Source organism: Numida meleagris, chromosome 25 (assembly GCF_002078875.1).
Source record: "Numida meleagris isolate 19003 breed g44 Domestic line chromosome 25, NumMel1.0, whole genome shotgun sequence".
NCBI classification, from domain to species: Eukaryota; Metazoa; Chordata; class Aves; order Galliformes; family Numididae; genus Numida; species Numida meleagris.
The window spans coordinates 2383204-2402281 of record NC_034433.1 but is presented as its reverse complement, the minus strand read 5'-3'; the positions used below and the strand labels follow the sequence as shown (position 1 = coordinate 2402281).

The 19078-nt window shown below is 40.9% G+C and overlaps 1 protein-coding gene across 3 annotated transcripts in view; it reads left to right on the top strand.

Annotated features, from left to right (window-relative positions):
* Window positions 1–18846, top strand: part of NUCKS1 (nuclear casein kinase and cyclin dependent kinase substrate 1) — a 20351-nt gene extending 1505 nt beyond the window's left edge. For 2 of the 3 annotated variants that reach the window (XM_021377400.1, XM_021377401.1), the window contains exons 2-8: window positions 7124–7173; window positions 8222–8327; window positions 10608–10663; window positions 10991–11140; window positions 11397–11549; window positions 12285–12434; window positions 12954–18846. In XM_021377400.1, coding sequence (XP_021233075.1) covers window positions 7124–7173; window positions 8222–8327; window positions 10608–10663; window positions 10991–11140; window positions 11397–11549; window positions 12285–12434; window positions 12954–13153 — 865 coding nt within the window. In that variant the 3' untranslated portion in view covers window positions 13154–18846. The remainder of the gene's footprint in view (window positions 1–7123; window positions 7174–8221; window positions 8328–10607; window positions 10664–10990; window positions 11141–11396; window positions 11550–12284; window positions 12435–12953) is intronic. The other variant, XM_021377402.1, reaches the window with a different exon arrangement.

Here is a 19078-nt window from a genome sequence, read left to right as displayed (position 1 = left end):
CCCGCCCGGGCCCCGCTGCTCGGGCCGGGCCCTCGGCTGTGCTGGCGGTGGGCGAGGCGGGGTCACGGGGCTCGGGGCCGCGGCGGGGGCCTGTGTCGCGGCACAGCGCTGTGCCTGCGGCGTTGGGTTCCGGGGGATCCTATGTGCGCTTTAGAAACGCGCGGAGCTTGCCGTGCATTGCCTGGGGGCGGGAGCGGATTCTTTTCTACTTTTCTCTGGGAGGCGCGCAGAGGGCGAGCCCGTAGTTTAAATCCTCTTTGTTGAAGAGGTAAGGTGTTTTCTGATGTGTTCGTTGACTGTTCTGATTTATTTATTTTTTTCAATCTCAAGATACTTCAAGTAATAATTGCTGTGCTTTCTATCCCATGGTAGCCTGGTCTAGGATTTGGGATAACCTCGGTTGTTTTGGTAGAATCATTAAGGCTGGAAAAGACCTCTAAGATCGTCAAGTCAATAAGTGTATTATTTTGGAATAATAAATATGAAATCTATGGCAGTTCTATGATTTATTTTATACGAGGGGGTTGGAACTAGACGATCTTAAAGTCCCTTCCAGCCCAAACCATTCCATGATTGTATAAATACAGGCTATAAACCATACATACAAGATTACAGGTGTTACCATTTATACTTAATGTCTCTAATATGTGAGAGTTTACAAAACTGAGTAGGACTACTTCATGAAATGAGGACGTTTGTCACGCTGATCCATGAAACAGTTGATGTTGCAGCTGGTTGGTTTGTTTGGCTGTTTGATCAGCAGCGTGTGGCTGCCTGCAGAAGGAAGAGTGAGCAGAGCTCAGAGCTCCAGGCCTAGGGAACGGCCTCAGATCCAAGAGGTGGTGAACAGAGTTAACGCCTTGCTCTGCTGCATCAGTTTTTGGCCTTTTGCAAGATAGGGCGTTGGGGTAAATAGACTAGTGGTCTGATGCTGAATGACAGTGTCTGTGTCTTGGAATAGAGTGCTGATGTGACTGTGCTACTCAGTGTGACGCTTCAGTGTGCGTTCTGCTGGTGATTTACTTGCCAGCACTGGACTTTTGCTGCAGGTAAGGAAAGTGTGTCTTTAACAACTCAGTTTTTGAGGCTTCTGGTGTCGAATACCTTCGTAAGAAACCTTGTATAAACCAGAAAAAAAAAAAATCCATAAAATCCTGCAGCGTTGCAAAAGACTCAACGTGTCTTACTCTCAGTTGACAGGCACTGGTGTGCAGCAAAACTCAGTGCCAAAGTCCAGCGTGCTGTTGGTAGCAGAGCAGCCTTTGGCACGTGCCAGCAATAGGTGTAGCAATCCGCTACCTAGCTGTGTTTCATGGCCCTTTCAGGACAAAATGTGGCTGGTACGTTGTCCTGCTGTACTTGGCAGTAGCTGGTGAGCTCTCATCATAGGTTAAAATCCCAAACGTGTGAAGTTATAACTTTTCTGGATGTCTTATTGTTGATAATGTGGAAAGCTGGTGAGAAGTTCCTCATCAGAATCAGGTGTAGTGACCTTTTTTTTTTAATTCACTGATTATTTCTGCTAGTTTTCTATTGAATATATACACATATATATATTATAAGATCCAGCAGATATCCCCAGTTCCTGCTCGTCGGTAGAAGACTACCTTAAAACTGAGTCTGGTTGTTGAGTTCAGTTTCTTGTAATTGTTAAGCAGTAATAAAGCCCATGTATTTACAGGTTTCATACTTGTTAATTCAGAGCCAAATACTTTCTAGGCAATTAGACAACTCCTGGGTGGCTAATGATGATATCTGCACTATTGTTAGAAAATGGCAAATAGGAAAAAGTAAAGGAACCTACAGTTAGTGAACCTTACCTCATGTGGCTAATTAATGAAATCCTGCAATGAGCAGTTGGAGCTGGTGGCTATGTTATTATGTCATTAATGAATACAAATGAAATAAAAACATTGAGCCTTTGTGTGTGTGTATGTGTGTGTATTTATATATATATAGGGTTAGGGTTTTATATATATATATATATATATATATATAAAATCACTGAAAGTGTTTAAAGTGAGAATTGTGGAGCTCGATTTGGGAGAGTTCCCACATCTGCTGCTCCACACCGGTCACTTTCACTTGCTGGTGCTTCTTTCCTGCAGGCATTGCAAAATAGAAAGGTGTGGGCAGGCACTGAAATCCCAGGGTGGTTGGTTTGTTTGTTTGAAGATTAAAGTCAATTATGAATAGATCTCTGTCAGTGTTTCAGGACTTTATAGCTTTACATACTTAGCTCTTCTTCATTAGTAACTTCCAGTCCTGCATTGGCAATAGTGTTGCAGGAAAAAAAAATGTATTTATTAAATATTAACTGCCTTGTTGCCAGTATTCCAGTATTGCACCTGAACAATGTAAGTGTAAGTAGTGGGATTCCGGATAACTTGCATGGGTAGCAGAAAAGTAATGCTTCCTTGGAGGTTGGCATTTAATTTGAGTAATTTCTGTGACAGTTTGCAGAGATGACAAGATAGTTTCCAGATAAGTAAAAAGACAAGTTCTTTGCTCTGAAGACTTGCAACAAGACGAGAAACAAGAAGCAAGGTAGAAGTTGCTGGTAACTTGATTTTTACTCTGCAGCGCATGTTGCAGAATTGGCTTCTGATTTTTTGGTGCTTTTGTATTTTTTAGAATGTTTCTGTATTGTACTTTAAAATGTTCTCATTTATAGTGAAGTTCAAAAGGAGGATGGGCACAAGGCTTCTAAAACTTTGGCTTCTAAAACTATTTGCTACATAAATCATGTAATTGTTCTATGGAGCTTCAAGTCATGTGTATCCCTAAAAATTCTGCAGATGCCATGAGCAGTGCCTAGTCTTACAGACGTTTGGAGTTGCATCAAGTCCAGACCCAAACAATGACCTGTGTAATTGGGAACCACTAGTCGGTGAGTCTTGTCTCAGTACAGTTGTGCCAGTTTTTCCATAGACTAACTCCATGGTGCCGTGGTTTTGGTATGTAGCTGTCGCTAGGCTTCAGTGTTTCATCTCCTGATGCACAGCTGTGAGTTTGTCTGTTTATTTAAGGCCAAAGTCTAGCACTGCGTATTTGTTTTTGCACAGCTTTGAAAATACCCGTAAGAATATTTCCTACCTGTCTTTTTTTTTTGCTCTCTTTCTGTAAGAAGGCACAGAAGTGGTGCTGATAGTGGTGATATCTACTGGTAACATGTTGCCCTCCAAGAAGGGCAGCTCTGCCCACTGGAATGAGAACCAGCAAGTGAGACTGACCCTGTGTGTGCCAGGCGTGGAGCATGAAGGCAGGCTGTAACTCTTCTCAGAAGCTTTGTTTGATGGTTATATTAATTACATGCTGTAATTTAAAGCAAAGCAGAACCATCAGTGACCACTTAATCTCTCATTCATTTTACTTCTCAAGTTGTATGAGAGAGTAGCTTGTTAGTTCTGCTGCTAATTGTTTGACCTAAACGCTGCTCTTCCTTGCAAGATGAGGCCGGCTATGAGCTTTTTGAAGACTCCTCTTAGCTTTGCTTTTCAGTGACCTTTGTATTTTTTTTAAATCTTGGACTTTACCTGTGGCCTTTTGCGCCTGTGGAAATACAGAAGGATTTAAACATTTCCTTAAAGAAACAAAAGTATTTTCACTCATGATTATTTTGTGTGCTGACACGGCAGCTTCCGAACACTGCTGCTGGAGGGACCAGGTTAGCTGCAGGTGAGATATTATTACACAGCCCATCATCAGTTGTACAGGTGTTTAGTGATCCTTTGAAATACTGATGTTGTTTTCCATCGTATTAAAACTGAATTCAGTCTGCTACGCATCGAGGACGAGTTGTCAAAACTCTGCTGTGCAGTTCTGAGTTCTTATGAAGTTACTAAAAGAGTGCTTTTAATGTAATGTGTCACTGTGCTTCTGGGAGAGTTGATTTTGATTCCAGAAAGGCAGAACTGACAGCTGCTACGAGAAACTTCAGCTCTCAGGACTTTTCTCTGTGCCTGTCCTCCCCCAGCTCATTCTCATATATAGACTTCAGATACTAAGCTGTATGAGCAAATAAGTTATCTTAAAATTTCACGGTCTGCTTTAAGTCAGATGGAACAGCATCCGTCCCAGGTGCCTTCTAGTCTGTCTTTCTCTGCTCAGTCTAACTGAATTCAGCAGTTTATTTTTGTATGGTTGCTTGCTGTAACATGTTTCTATTGTGTGCTAGTGGCAAAAAGTACTCCTCATTGAGAAAACAGCAGGGTGGTGGGTTTGGGTGGGTGGCTGGTTGGTTGTTCTCCCTGGATCTCATCTCCAGTGAAGTCACCTGTCCTTATCACATCAGTGTAGGGAAAGATGCAATCTTTGCAAACGTGTGGTTACTTAGCGTTGCACAGCGTGCTGCTGGCAGTTCTAAAGAAAAACGTGAGTATCTAAATGGGGAGAGCGGTGAGTGTGGAATGAGAAGAATGGCAAATGGCAGGGCAATGGCAAGTTTGTATGCTTCTGCTCTTGTGAGCTTCTCTGGCTCTGTTGGGATGGCTTTCAAGTTCAAGTAATATCAGTGCAGATGTTATTTTGTTCTTGTTTGCTGCTGCCATAGTGATTTTTTTTATGCGACACAAATATCAGTTCTCCTGTAGGGCAGGTAGTGAGAGCAGAGCAGAATTTACTTCCTAAAAACACACAACGTTCAGTACTTACAGGAAGGACAGAGGCAATTTGTATCTTTCTGTTGTTGTTTTCTGTGATTGATACAACTTCAAAGATGTGATTCAGTGTGGGCCGGCAATGGAAGCCAACAAGGTCAAGCTGTGTGTGACCAACTTACTGCAAGGCAGCAATATGGCAATTTCCATCTTGCCTGTTAGTTAAGTGGTGTTTGAAACCACTGTATTACAAAGCTGCTAGAACTGAATAGGCAGCAATTCTACCTTCTTTTCTCTGTTCACATTTACCGAGAAAAGCATAATACCTAAAACACAGACCGGCTCGAACCTCTCACTTAGCAACTTCATCGTTCTTCATATGCTTACCAGAATGAAGTTAGTTTCCCATGTGTGGGCAGGAGTCTCCAGGAGGGCTGCCTGTTAGAGCAGGAGGTTGAGCTGGGTGGTGCACGCCTTGCCAGTGTAGTATTCCTGAATGGGGATTGTGTGGTGTTTGGGCTGCCAGGAAGCGGGCTGTGCTCTGCAGCGCGTTGCTGCTGTACTTTGTACTCTCGTTTACCCTGAAGCTTGGATGGGATTCAACCTGTAGAAATCTGATGACTGGTCTTGCCGCCTTTTGTTGGCTGTGTTGGTTTGGGTTTTTTAATTGTTGTTAGAGCTTTAAGAGGCTTTGTGTAGGCTTGAAATAAAGTAATTATGCAGCTTCCTCTGCTGGAAAGCTGCTGCTCTGCTGTAGGTCGCAAATAGAGGTACTTGTACAGGAGGAATGCTTAGAATGGGATTCAGATAGATCGACAACCAGAACGTAAGTCTGACTCTTGGGATATCATTCAGCTGGGCAACCTTATCAGCAGTGTGTGATATTAACCGAAATGCAGGCCAGTTCTGGAAAGTGAACGTGAGATCCAACAGTCCTGCCTGCAGCTCGGGAGAAGGGAAGGGCACGGTGCTTTGTGTGCTGGAGGAGGCTTGTGTCCCTTCTGTTTGCAGCGGTCCTCAAGTCTGTGGTGGAGGCAGGTCGCTTCATCTCTTACCATTAGTTAAAAGTAACTTAGAGGTTTTGTTGGCAAGTGAGGCATTGGTGACCTCTGCTTATGTAGTTACCTAATTTTGTTTGTCCTTGGCTGTTGCATTTGTTGTGTTAACGACACCTCGTTAGTGCACAACTTGGGCTGGTTAGAGAGCAGAGAAGGTGCTGATGGGGTAAAGAAAGTACTGGTCTGTGCTCACGTGCTGCTCAAAAATACAGGTGGGGTAAAATGCATGCGTGGCCTTTTCCAGTGTTCCATCTGGGGACAGCTTTAAATGTTGTTCGGGCTGTCATGTATGTTAATTAGAGTGTCAGGGTGACTGACTGACAAGGCAGCCAAAAGCCAGCAGTGAACTGCAGATGTTACAGAAGGAGAACACGTGGGAAAAGGAAAATCTGAAGGAGAAGGTGTGAGAGCAAGCATGATTATATTGAGCTGTGAGGAGCAGCTAATTCATGCTGTTAGAAGCTTTGAAAAGAGTTTAGTACACTTCTCCCAAATCATTATTTAATCAGTTGTGAGTTAATTGACAGAAATGAATGGTTTCAACCGTCATTAGAAGTTTAATGTTAGGATTTAACTTCAAGAGTAGAAATGCAAATAATGAGCGATTATTTCTTAATTCATTTTCCACGTGACGAGTCTTTTTGCAGCACACAGGGAAGCTTCAATCCTTCCCTTATGCTTTTCAATTCATTCTGAAAAGCATTACAGTAGCTTTGTTCAAAGATTTCATTGACTGCAGGAAACCCACAACCCTAGTGTTGGAATAAAAAGCCCAGAGGTTTTAGATGCTGTGCTACGTTACAGGTGGTCTTTGTTCCTGCCTCACCTGTGGACTGGCACCTGTTGAAAACTGTGGTTTATTTCAGCAAGCCTCCTGGTCTAAGAGGCACTTTTAATATCCAAGCTATGTTTAATAAGTTGTCGGCATCATAAATTCATTTACTTGTTTGTTTTCTGTTCTTAATCTGGAATCCTACTCTTAAACATCACAGCTTTGAAGCAGAGTGTTAGGGGGAGCTCTGTCTCAAGAAACCTCAGGTCGATGCATTCTTCAAATGCATCTTTAATCTTTGGCTGTGGCCTCTAAGTCCTGCTTTTACAACTAGAGTTGTAATAAGGATGTATGTGTGGATTTAATAATGAAGGAACTGCTTAACACGGGGGGAGGTGGCTTCTTGTCGCAGCAGTCGTGAGCTACAAGGGAGCGTTGCTTATCAAAAAGCACCTTTGAATTCTGAGACTATCATTCAGTGTTAGAAGAATGCTCATATATACCGTGTTTTCTCTTGTGACTTCAAAGGTAGACACGGCTTGTTTGTGTAGGTCCTCTCGGGATGTATTTTGGTCTACAAATCCTGCACTGGAAACAAGAGTGTGGTACTTTGTTGTGACTTGAATAAAGCTTCTTGTACCTCTGAGATGCTGAACTGCTGACTTACTTATTTTTCCCCTCCCCCTTTCTAACAGGAACAGGAAGGTGGTCGATTACTCCCAGTTTCAGGAATCAGATGATGCTGGTAAATGACTTTGTTCTTAACATCGTAATATCCTTGGGCTACAGCATTTCGTTTATGGCTTTGCATATTAATTACGTTGCTTCTAGTCACATCTTTAACCTAAATTCTGGGGAGCTTCTACTCTGCAGTCTCTGAACTGTTAATGAGCATTTGAAAATATAATGATTCTCATATGTTTTGTATTAAACAAACAATGGTGATAGAAATCTTGTTATTTAATGCTTGTATTGTTGCAGTGCCTTCAGGCTGTTGGCAGCGACCATCTTCCTTGGTCTATGTTATGTTCTGTGGCAAAAAAACCCTGGTGCTGCTTTTTTTTTTTTTCCTGTAGTTAAATGTGTTTTCAGTTGATTTTAGTGGGCTTCAGTTAATTCCATAATGTTGGGCATAGTTGTGAATTGCACCTAAAAAAAAAAAAATCTTTGCATATTCTGTCTGAATTAATGAAATATTTCTGGAAGCCATATGGAATATGTTTTGTGTTCTTAGAAAATAGACGTGCTGCTACTGTTTCCTAAGGGTGGTTACATTGATAATTATTGGAAACAAATATGCCTGGCTGTATTGTGTAAGGTATTGTGTAATAGTTGTAAAATGTTGCACTGTGAACAGCTATGCAAAATCTGTTTCCATCATAGGACAGTAAATAAAGTTGTTGCTGTTAAAGCACACAAAGATACGCATGGATGTAACCTCCAATAGGTTTCCTTTATGGTTGGTGTTCCTAGCTAGCTGTTAAGACACCGCTTTCTCTTGTGAAGCATTCTGTGTGTTTCCCAATGCTTCTGTTTCAGATTTCATTGTGTGCAGCACTGTCGTTGTGCTGTTGGCAGAAGAAAAGGTAAATCATTAGTTTAAAGCAGGACTTAACTTCTGTAAAGTTTCCTTTGCAGCTTTGTGGGTTTTACCTTTTTTAAGAGCTACGTTTTGATGTGTTTGAAGCGGTCAGTTTATGATGGCTAAGGAGGTCATTTTGCTGCAGAGTTAAAAGTCAGCTTGCTGGGAAGTAGGAGCTTGATTCAAACCTGTTTTGTGTTGTCCCATCTAGATGAAGATTATGGGAGAGATTCAGGTCCCCCATCCAAGAAAATCCGTTCGTCTCCCCGAGAGGCTAAAAATAAGAGGCGATCTGGGAAGAATTCTCAGGAAGACAGGTAAAAGAAGCACTTCATCTGTTAAGAACATGTCTCCAAACCTTGTCCTGTATGTGGGGAGCTGTATCTTCTAAGAGGAATGATTGTAAGTGGAATTCAAAGCCTGCAATGTAAGATGCAGAGCTCTTGATCACAAAGCTTGCATAACCAGCTTGGACATTGAGGTGGTTCGTTCTTATTGAAGTTGGCAGAGAAATCATGTGTAAAGTACTTGTCACTAGCACTTTGGCATTCAAATAGCTTTCCAGAGCTATACAATTGGAATGGCAAGGAATGTGACACGAGTTACAAAGATTGGCAGCTGGTGCAGTTATCTGCAGGTAAGTTAGTGGCTAGGTGCCTTTCATTCTCCATGTTCTCTTGGTATGCTCTGAGCATTTATGTGGTTGAAGATTAAATAGGGCAGGTACAGTGACTGTGGCAATAGGGGCCGTTTGTTAGTTTTGTAGCTCTTTGTTTTTTTCATTTCCTATTTTGTCTAATTCTGAAACTAAATAACTGGTTTTGATGACTGAATCGCTGGGACCATGTGAAGTGTCTGCGTTCTAAGTGGTGCCCTGCTAATAGTGGAAGTCCTTCCTGCAGAGTGAGGGTATCTTGCATTTACAATAGCTGTGATCAGCAAGTGGTTGCTGTGAGAAACATGATTAAAAAGAGACCTATTAAATCGATTGACTGCTTTCAGGGACGGAGGTTCTGCCAGCTGGTTATCTCTTAACTGTCTTGCATTGTTTGGTGGAGTATAAATAACTTACCACAAGGTATGCTTAAGATGTTTCTCTCCATCTTTCTCTCCCTTCATGTTCCTGTGCTATAAGGTGGAAGGTGAATGTAGGCATGAGGGAACGTTTTTACTTGTTGTTATAAACTGAGGGGGAGTGGCAGTTTTCACCATGGCTTTTAATTTTCCCAAAGATGTCAACTTCAAGTTTTCTTATCTTGAAAGTGGTTTCAGGAAAGAAAAAAAACAAGCAATCATTTCCAGCTGCTCTTGACTCGTGTTGCACTGCTTTGACACAAATGATGGGTAGGAATTTAATGCAGGAGTGATGGTCTGCAAGTACTTCAGATATCTACCTACATGTATTGTGGCCAAATCTAGTTCATCTGTTGCTTGGCAGGTTGCCGTGGTTTGCTTAGACCAGTGTGTTTGTTCATGCAATGCTTGAAGAAATTCTAGAGGTCAAACTTCCAGAGAAGTTCTTGCAGATGCCCGTGACACCTGAAATAAAGATCGGAGTAGATAAGATGTTATATAAAGAAACTGGGCTAGGAAGCTCCCAAAGCAATGAAATAGTTGACCCTGATGTCCTATTAACTAAGGTGATACTTAAGTATGTAAGAACACTTCTATTTGTATTTTGTACAGAGTCTGAATGTGAAACAAGTGCACATATTGAAGTGGTTTGAAATCCACGGTTGTCTATGAGACTGAAATCAAATGGGCCTGAGGGACTGTAGTGTAATGTGTTATCTAAACTATGAATGTTATTGAGAAATGTTGTGTGTTAGCTCCATCTGCCAAACCAGAATATAGCACTACTGTGTTTCCTCACCTTTGGCAAAAGTTGCAGTTCAGCCTTTCGTGAAACATACATTGTACATCATCGGCCTTGGACAGAGAGTTCTCCGTTCCTGCTTAAAGCTTTCATTCTCTGGATGTGTGCTGGAAGGAAAACCCTCTCTGGACAGTAAAAATGGCAAGTGATAGGGATTTGGATAAGGACAGAAGCAGTAGTGCCTACCTGGTGGAGTAGTCTCTAATAGGGATTGAAACCACTATAAGGGATGGTGAAAGTCTGCCAGAGATCAGTCTGGAAGCTTGCAGACCAAATATGTTCTAGTTAACTGGTTAGAAAGAGTGAAGGTTTCCAAGGAAAACAAGGAGATAAAGTCAAGGGACGACTCTATACATATATTCAGAATAAAACGATATTACTTTTTATAGATTCGACCATGTATTAGTATATATTTTTTCAAAATCCTAACTGTAAAATGGAAGACATCTGGATTATTAGTAGGCTCTGGAGAAAAATGCATGGGTTATCTTATCCTTATTATTTCTTGGTTGGTTTTTTTTGACTCTATGTGATACAGAGTTTGATCTTCCTTTCCAACTGTAACTACATATCATTCTGAGTAATGCTAAAGTGTAATGTGGTAATGTTCAGGAAAAGTGGGTATTCCTGGTCTAGAAATCAATTTGCTCTCTGGAAATTGTTATTTTCCATATAGCAAGTGACTGAAATAAGAGTTAAGCAATTTTTCTCTCCTTTTCAGTGAGGATTCAGAGGAAAAAGATGTGAAGACTAAGAAAGATGATTCGCACTCAGCAGGTAACTAACCATACTACACTGACAATGTTATCTTCAAAATGAAGGCCAAGCTGTAAGAAAGTTACAGGAGTAAGATTTGACACATAAAAGAAATTCTCCTGTTTAGAGAAGCATGCGCTTTTCTAACACATTTATCTTAAGCTGGATGCTGCCTCTGCTGCTTGTTACTTCCAGCCCTGGTTGGAGGCAACAGGTACATTTTTTGTGATGTGATACTGCTATAAATTGTCCTCACAGGTAGAGAGATGGATGTTAATCTGCTCCCTGGGATTCTCATCTGTTCCACGGTCATAGAAGAAGCTTAATATTCTCACTTTTTCCTTCCAGATGAAGATTTTGGCAGTGAAGATGATGACTTAGGAGCAGATGATGGCAAAGCTGACAGTGACTATGAGAGTTCTCAAAAAAGCAAAAAAGGAAAAAAGGCCAAACCAGATAAGAATAAGAGAGCCTCAAAATCCAGGAAAAGGCCTGCAGGTAAAGAAACAATTGCAATGATAATTCTAATTCGTTTGAGAAAGTCGTTATGATAAGTACAATGTTCAACAAGTATGGGTATTGATTTCTGTATTCAATCCCTATATTGTGTTGCTGTAGTTCTGTACTGTGTATGCATTTACTCATACTATATTCTGTAAAGTGGACTTTTGTCTCGCCCACTCACTACCTGATGGAGACATGTGCTGGCCAGTATTTTCTGTCTTCATTGTAACACAATGACTTTGTGCTGCAGAGGACAGTGAGGATGAGAAAGAAGACCACAAAAATGTGCGTCAACAGAGGCAGGCAGCATCCAAAGCAGCTTCCAAACAACGAGAGATGCTTATGGATGATGTGGGTAGTGAGGAGGAAGAGCAAGAGGATGATGAGGCACAGTTCCAAGAGAGTGAGTAAATGGGATTGTCATAAAAAGTTGAAACCCCTGTCCCATGGGCATGCTACCAGATGTAAGCTGATGTTTCTGGCCAAACAGAAAAAGGAATGGCTTCCTTTTTGACGTGACAGTAAAGATCTAAGTTGTGCTTGGTGCGTGCTTGTTACTGGATACCTGTGTGTCAGACCGTGCTTACAATTTTTGACATTTTGTTCCAAGTTTGCAGCAAATACATAATTCTTTTAAGCAACCCTGAGGGAACATTGTAGATTTCTTCATGTTTTTTGCTACATCTTGTTGCCCCCATCAGTTTAGAGGCGTTGCTGCTACTTTTCAGCTGATGGAAAAACTACTTTATCCTTGATTGATCAAAATAGAATGGTTTGTTTCACAAGGAGAGATGAAATCAGCCAGTGATGAACCACATTCAGTTTTTTGAAGTAGCGGATGCGAATGTAATTTCAGAAGGGAGTAAGAGTATCATCACAAATCCATTTTTGAATGGATTCCTTAGGATATGGAGCATACTTCAAGGTTCTAAAAAAGGTCACCTATTCTGTTATACTAGTACTTTATCCCTACTACTGTGAAATCCTCTGTCACCTTTCCTTAGGACAGTGGGCAGGTAGAAGCTCATAAGGTCACAGCATCTTTAGTTTTCTGACTCCTCGGTTTAACTGCCGTATCAGCTTGTTTCTTTTGCTTCCTCTCCTTGTCTTCAAGAACTTAATTTTGTTGTTGTTTCAGAAGATTCAGGAAGTGATGAAGACTTTCTCATGGAAGATGATGATGATAGTGACTATGGCAGTTCAAAAAAGAAAAACAAAAAGGCCTCCAAGAAATCCAAACCAGAGAGGAAAGAAAAGAAGATGCCAAAGCCCAGGCTAAAGGCTACAGGTGAGTCTGTGCAGAACTATGCAGTTCACTTTAGACACAGTAATTATTTTTCTGCTGTTGAAGAATCAACAGAAGTTTTGAGGCCAGTAGGCATTACAGTATAGTGTTGAAGGGCTATTTATTCTAAGTAGTAACTTACCATGATTTAAAGTAACACAATGAAATGATAGTGTGTCTAATTCTTTTTTAATGAAGAGATTGAGTTAGTATTTCTGTACCATTGACAAAACCTGTGCTGATTATGAACATCTACTGATATGTTGCAGTCTGACTTTCTGCATTTCATGGCCAAATAATGTAATTTATGATGTTCTCAGGGTGGAGGAATCTTTTTATCTAGTTGCCTTCATTCAGTTCAACTTGAGTATTATGGAATGAATATAACACCGTGTGCGGTATGGTCAAAGCAAAATGAAACCTGCTACTGCAGTGTCTTGTAAATTCTGTTTGTATAAAGGCATCTCACTTTCTTGTTTTAGTAGCTAATAATGACTTCTATAAGCTTTTTCTTTTTTCCAGTGACTCCCAGTCCAGTGAAAGGCAAAGGGAAGGCAGGCCGCCCCACAGCTTCCAAGACAACAAAAGAAAAGACCCCATCCCCCAAAGAAGAGGATGAAGAGCCTGAAAGTCCTCCAGAAAAGAAAAAATCAGCCAGCCCTCCGCCAGAGAAGTCAGGGGATGAGGGATCTGAAGAGGAAGCACCCTCTGGTGAAGATTAAATGGCAGTTGAGGAAATCTTTGTTTAAAAAAAAAAAAAAAGAAAAAGAAAAAAGAGAAAAGGAAAAAGAAAACATACTTAGGGGTAGAACACGGTTTTGGCTGTGGCTTGACTCATGGGCTTTGAATGCTGTCTTTACTTTCAGCTGTTTAATACAGTGTATCCTTTTTTAATAAGAGGAAACCCTCATACAGTAATATTTTGAAGTCACTGTTCTCTGTTGGCCATTCCGTTCTCCCTCCCCCACCAAATCTGAAAGCCATTTGAGACAAATTAACAGACCATTGAAATATATATTTTTTTCAAGGGATACTGCAGTTGTGAAGCAATAAGGTTTGGGACTGATACATGGAAACCACACTTACAAATCATTGAGTAGAATAGATTTCCCAGTGCTGGTAAGAGTTCTTCAAAACTATTATTCTGTATTTGAATACGTGGTTTAAAAAAAACCCATGCTTTAATAGACTTTTCTCAGTAGAAGTACCTTCTCTCAGAAAAAAAAAATTATATATATAAACTGCAGAAGAGGAAACATGGGGAGGAAACCTGTGTTTCTTGGATTCATGCAACTTTTTAATGGCAAGCAATCAAGAGACTTATAGGTGGTCCACTATCTTTTGTCTAGAAACATCCTCCAGTTAGGGTGCAAGATCTTTCATCTCTCCTGGATAGAATACTGTTCTGCTTAGGCAAATCTCAGTTCATTCTATACTATTTCAGATACACAACCTAGAAGCTGCTCACATTCATTAATTCTGTTTTACTTCTTCCAAGGTTGGCTATAGATGGGCAGAATAGGATTGAAAACAATTTTTAAAGCTCTGGTTTCTATTTGACATAGTGGAAGTATTTCTTTAAAGTTGTTCCAAGGGGAAAAAAAAAACGGACAGTATAAAACTAGATTTATTTTTTTTCTTTTGGGGTGAGGGATGTCCTTTTTCATAATGTGAAGCAAAGGATTCCTGTAATGCTCTGGTCAGTCTCGGATCCCATGAGTCACGCTTAAGTGCTTCTCTTCTCTCCCTCCACCTGTCCTCAGAAAGGCTGTGTAATCACGTCTGAGCCTCTCCAGCTACAGTGTTGGACAGTAGACTTCCATCGATAGTGAACATCACCCCAGAACCACTTCCATTTCTTCATCCTCCCATCCTGCAGCATGGGAGGATTTACTCATTCTGCTCCCACACTGATGTGTCTGCCTCTGGTCGTCATTCTGTTCCCTAAGCCTAAAAAGAGTGGGGTAGGGAACAATATTAAAGGATGAAGCTGAGAGGAAATGAAGTTTGAAAACAGTGTAGCAGGGTTCTAGTTTTATAACAAAAGCAGGATGTCCCTCTAAATGCGAGATACTTGAGGTGTGTGTAGTGGCATTTTAATGTGTTTTTATCAAAGCAGCCATATCCTTTTTTAAACTCAATTGAAATACACAAGCCTTGGTTTTCAAACCCTAATGCAGAGATTGCTGCCATGTTTGTTGGTGGAAATATTAAAAACTGGACCTGCCATTTTTTTTCCTTTTTTTCTTAGACCCTTTGTGCTTTCTGTATGTTGCTCACAGTTATCTTACAGCTGACAAGCTTTGCATCTTTTTTTTTTTGTCACTGAAGTACATGTTTTGTAACCAGCCTCTTGAAGGTAACATAAGGCAGCTAACTAGTCGGATTTCTGGTGCACGTGCTACCAGATTTTTAATCCTGTTCAGACTTTAGAGAGCTTTTAGATGTGATACACTAATATGGCCAGGAAGGACACTTGGCTGAATGGGAGGGAGCCTGAAGATACTGAGCACAGTGTGGAGCCTATACCATGGAATGGAATATTAATAGAACAGCCAAGTGATTGTCTTGTGTGATTCATAGCCATGGACTTTATTGAGGCTGGTAAATTACTTTACCTTGGCTTATAAAAATTTAAGTTCTCTAACATTCTTTACTATAATGAAACTACTGTTGCCGTTACAATAAAGATGATCGGTGTTTCCATTGTAAATCTTTTTTTTACCTGGTTTAGTTTTGCAGAACAGCTTAAGGCTGGACTCAAGTATCAGTCTTCAAAAAGAAGTGAATGTGCTCCCCTTTCCTCCTCACCAGCTCTTCCCACCTTCTAGATTCCTGGGAGGGCAGAGTCTCTTGCATCCCCTGCACTCCTAGTTCAGTGTTTCTTGGGTAATAAGGGGGGGAAAAAAAAAGGCCAAATTTTAAATGATGTTTGGATTGATATTTTGGGAGTAGTATATACTTACCTGAGTGTCTGGTCCACGTGGTTTTTCCCCCTTCTTCAGTCAAGACTGTGTTTCAAGTTACTCTATTTAGGGTCTTGATTTATTTTTGGTATTGAAATGTACAAGGATCACAGGAATGTAGAACACCTCTAGCTGATCTGATCAAACAGCTGTTTCTTTACCTGCCAGACCGGCTTTTTTTTCTGAAGAGTGTATTTTGTAAGTTCCACTTAAGATACATTTTTTTTTTTTGTTTTCTTTTTTCATTTTCCTAACACGGTTAACTGAAATTCAGGCTGTGAGAAATACATTTCCGTTGTTTTCAGTTCAGGTTTTGGACTGCAGATGATTTTATGCCTGCTGATTTGGGCCCTTTATCTCGTAAAACCGTTCTGCGTTCTCATATGTTCATCTCCAATGGCTGTCAGAGGCTGCACGATGCTATCTTTGGGTTTGTTTCACAAAGCAAACACTATGTAAATCCTGTACTACTACTGGGATTTTGTAACGTTTTCTACAATCTTACTGTTCTGCTGGTTTGTGCAGACACTAAGCCCCAATGGTCTCTTGGTTCCCCTGCTAGAAATACCCCAGTTTACATTGTTACAGGTTGAAGAAGGTTGTGAAGGTTAATGCATAACTTTTCTTTTTAGTACACGCTTTTCAGGAGCAACAGACTTAACGCTTTAAAACGCCCTTCCAAATTCGTTTGTATCTTAAGCATTCTGGTTTCTTGAAGGAAAGCTGTTTTAAAGAAAAAAAAAAAAAGCCTTTCTCCAGAGGCATGAATAGTTCTCCAAGGAGCAGAGAGTTTCGTTCACAGAAGAAAGCTTTGAAAGAAATGGCTTCTGTTAATCAGCTGTAGCTGTGGGGCCTGTGCAGAGAGGTAAACAGGTTCATTCCAAAGTTCACTTCATCTTGTGTCCTGCCCTGGTCTCACACTTGAAGAGGTTCGTTATTAATTTCCATTCTGCATCATTCTGTACGTTCTGTTTCGCATTTGTATGCAAAGAATACTGTCTTTACCTGGCCGCAAGGCTTGATCAGTAAAGATTTGGAGTTGTGGTTGGAATTTCCTACTAAAGATTACTTGTTCCAGTTTGTATTCGATCAGCATGAGAGTACCAAACGTGTCAAGCTGAATGGGTTTCGGGACGGATTGCGGGTGAGAGCACTTAGAAATATGGCAGCCAATAAACTTTCAGTTCTGTTAACTTCAGCAAAGCAAAGGAGTGTGTGGGGAGAGAAGCAGCACACCTTACCTAAATTCCAGGCAACGTGACAGATGCCAGGTGATGGCTCTGAGCGTGCTCAGCTCCTGTGCCACCACACAACTGCATCTGCAGGTGATGGACGACCAGGGCAGTGGCAGAAAATGCACTTGAATTTCTTTTTCTTTTTTTTCTTTTTTTTCTTTTTTTTTCTCCCCCTCCACTGTTGATGGTCACAAAGGTACAATAGACACTGAGGCACCCAGGTTAAGGAGGGAGGGAAGCAAACTGTAACATGCTGGAAGCTTTTGAGCTGTAGAAACTGGTGCTTTGCTTTATGTAATTTGTTTGTGAAGTGTTTATTTTTATAACAGATCATATTGTCGAACACATGGTTCTTGGAAACCACAAACTGATCCATGAGTTGAAGTATTGGAGAAGTGGATATTCATCTGTTGGGGGAGGCAGGATATGAAAAATGTAAGCAGATAGCTGTTGAAAGGACACTGTCACAGGTAGTCGCTGGCATATAGGATGCGTTAGGTTGGGGGGCGGGTGGGGTCCCATCTATATGTGGAAATTATATATTCTATATGTATATGATCCAATAGAAAAATGTTCCCTGAACTTTGAATATTTTCCTCTAGTTTTGGGAGGTTTAAATACACACAACTGACGTGCGTGGAAGTGGGCAGTGAAGCTGTTCTGCTCAAAGTGGTGGGGTTTCTCTAAACGTGCTGGGGAATACGAGAGCTCCGAAAGGCAGCAGCATCCTTTGGAGAGTCCCCACATTGAGCGTATCCTCATTCTAGACTTCCCATGCCAGTAGGAGGCTGGCATCTGAATGTCTTTTCACGGAACTCTTTGTATTCAAAAAACCAAACAGAAATATTTCTAAGTCTAGCCAAGTTCTCACTTACGTGCTGGCTCTGCATCAACCACTATGGGAAACAACTAACTGCCTGCCCCCTCCAGCTGCAGCGAGTCGAATGGGTCCATCGGTCTGAGCATGCTCAGTGTGACTGCAAAACACCATTGTGCATATGCTTTGTATATTGGGGCGAGGGTTTTTTATATATATATTTTGGGAGGGATCGCGGGTGGGATGGAGAAATACTCAATCAGCTTAAGCCAGAATAATGTGTGTAAAAGCCCCCTGAAGTATTTGGTGTGTGAGTGCGCGAGTGTGAGTGCGCGCATGGGAGTGTCTGACATCTTATTCCCTTTGTGTTCTGAAAATCTGTGAGTTTTACTCTTTTTTTTTTTTTCTTTTCCTGCAGAAGCAATTGTTAACAAAAAAAAAAAAAAAAAAACCTGTAAATAAGAGCTTCATAACTTTCTTCTTTCGTTTAACCATGAACATCATGTCACAGCAAACCCTGAATAATGGCTCTGAAGGTAGAGAAGGAAGAGACTCCAGGTAGGGCCTTGGGCCTTTGGCTTTCAGCGAAGCATCGTTATATGGTATGCAACAAATACTTGTTCGGAGTATTTGCAGTCCCCCGTCGAGCTTTTCTAAAAATCGGGCTCTTTGCAGTTACCCTCCTTATCCCTTTTAATATATATTATTATTTTTTTTTTTTTTATGTCAAGAGTGGCCAGAAAAAGGGGCAGCTGCCCCATGGTTGGAGTGTGCGCAGACGTGGCTCCCGTCGCTGGGCCCGATAGGGTTGGCAACTTTTGCAATCCCTTGACAATACCGAGATCTACAGCATGGTACTAGGAGTTGTGTTTGAATGTAACGTTAATGCTTTATTTAAAAATAAAAACAACACTCTTCTTTTTTTTTTTTTTTTTGAAAGGGGTTGAAGTGAACATGACTGTTGACCATGTTCGTGAATTTATAGATGCAACGTTCATTGGTAGAATTGTGTGATGGTCTTTTGTGCTACTTAATTTGACATATTCCAGTCTCTGTATGTACCTGCAAAGAAAGAAAAGTTAAAAATAACAAAACCCTGCTTTGCTTTTATTGAAGGGTTCCCAGGACTGCATACCTGCTCCTGAGCTCTGTTTTAAGTATGTGTATCCTTCGCTTGTATTTTGTATTAAAAAAAAAAAACACACAAAAAAAAAAAAACACAAGGAAAAAGAACCCTTTATTGTTCAGCATGTTGGAATTGTGTCCCCTCTTTTATTTTTTTTCTCCTTTTTGGAATATATTAAGCAACTCATTCTTCTGTATCTTTTATTTTCTTTTGTAAACTTTTTGGTTTTGTTTAAAAATGGCTTTATAAAAGGGCTTTTATAACCCATAAACACGACTTGTGTAATTTGTCTGCTCTCCAAGGGTATTGCTCTTCTGCGGTTGCTTCTTGTTTTGTGAATGCTAGCGAGATGTGGGTTCATCTTCCCTGGTGTCTCATGGATGGTTCTGGGATTTGTTCCTTTGCAGACCCCGTGCTTTCCCTGAGGAGGGTGACTCAGGTTTTGGCTGGAACAGTTTGGCGAGTATCCTTCCCTGTTACTACCTAGCCATTGAGGGGAAGAT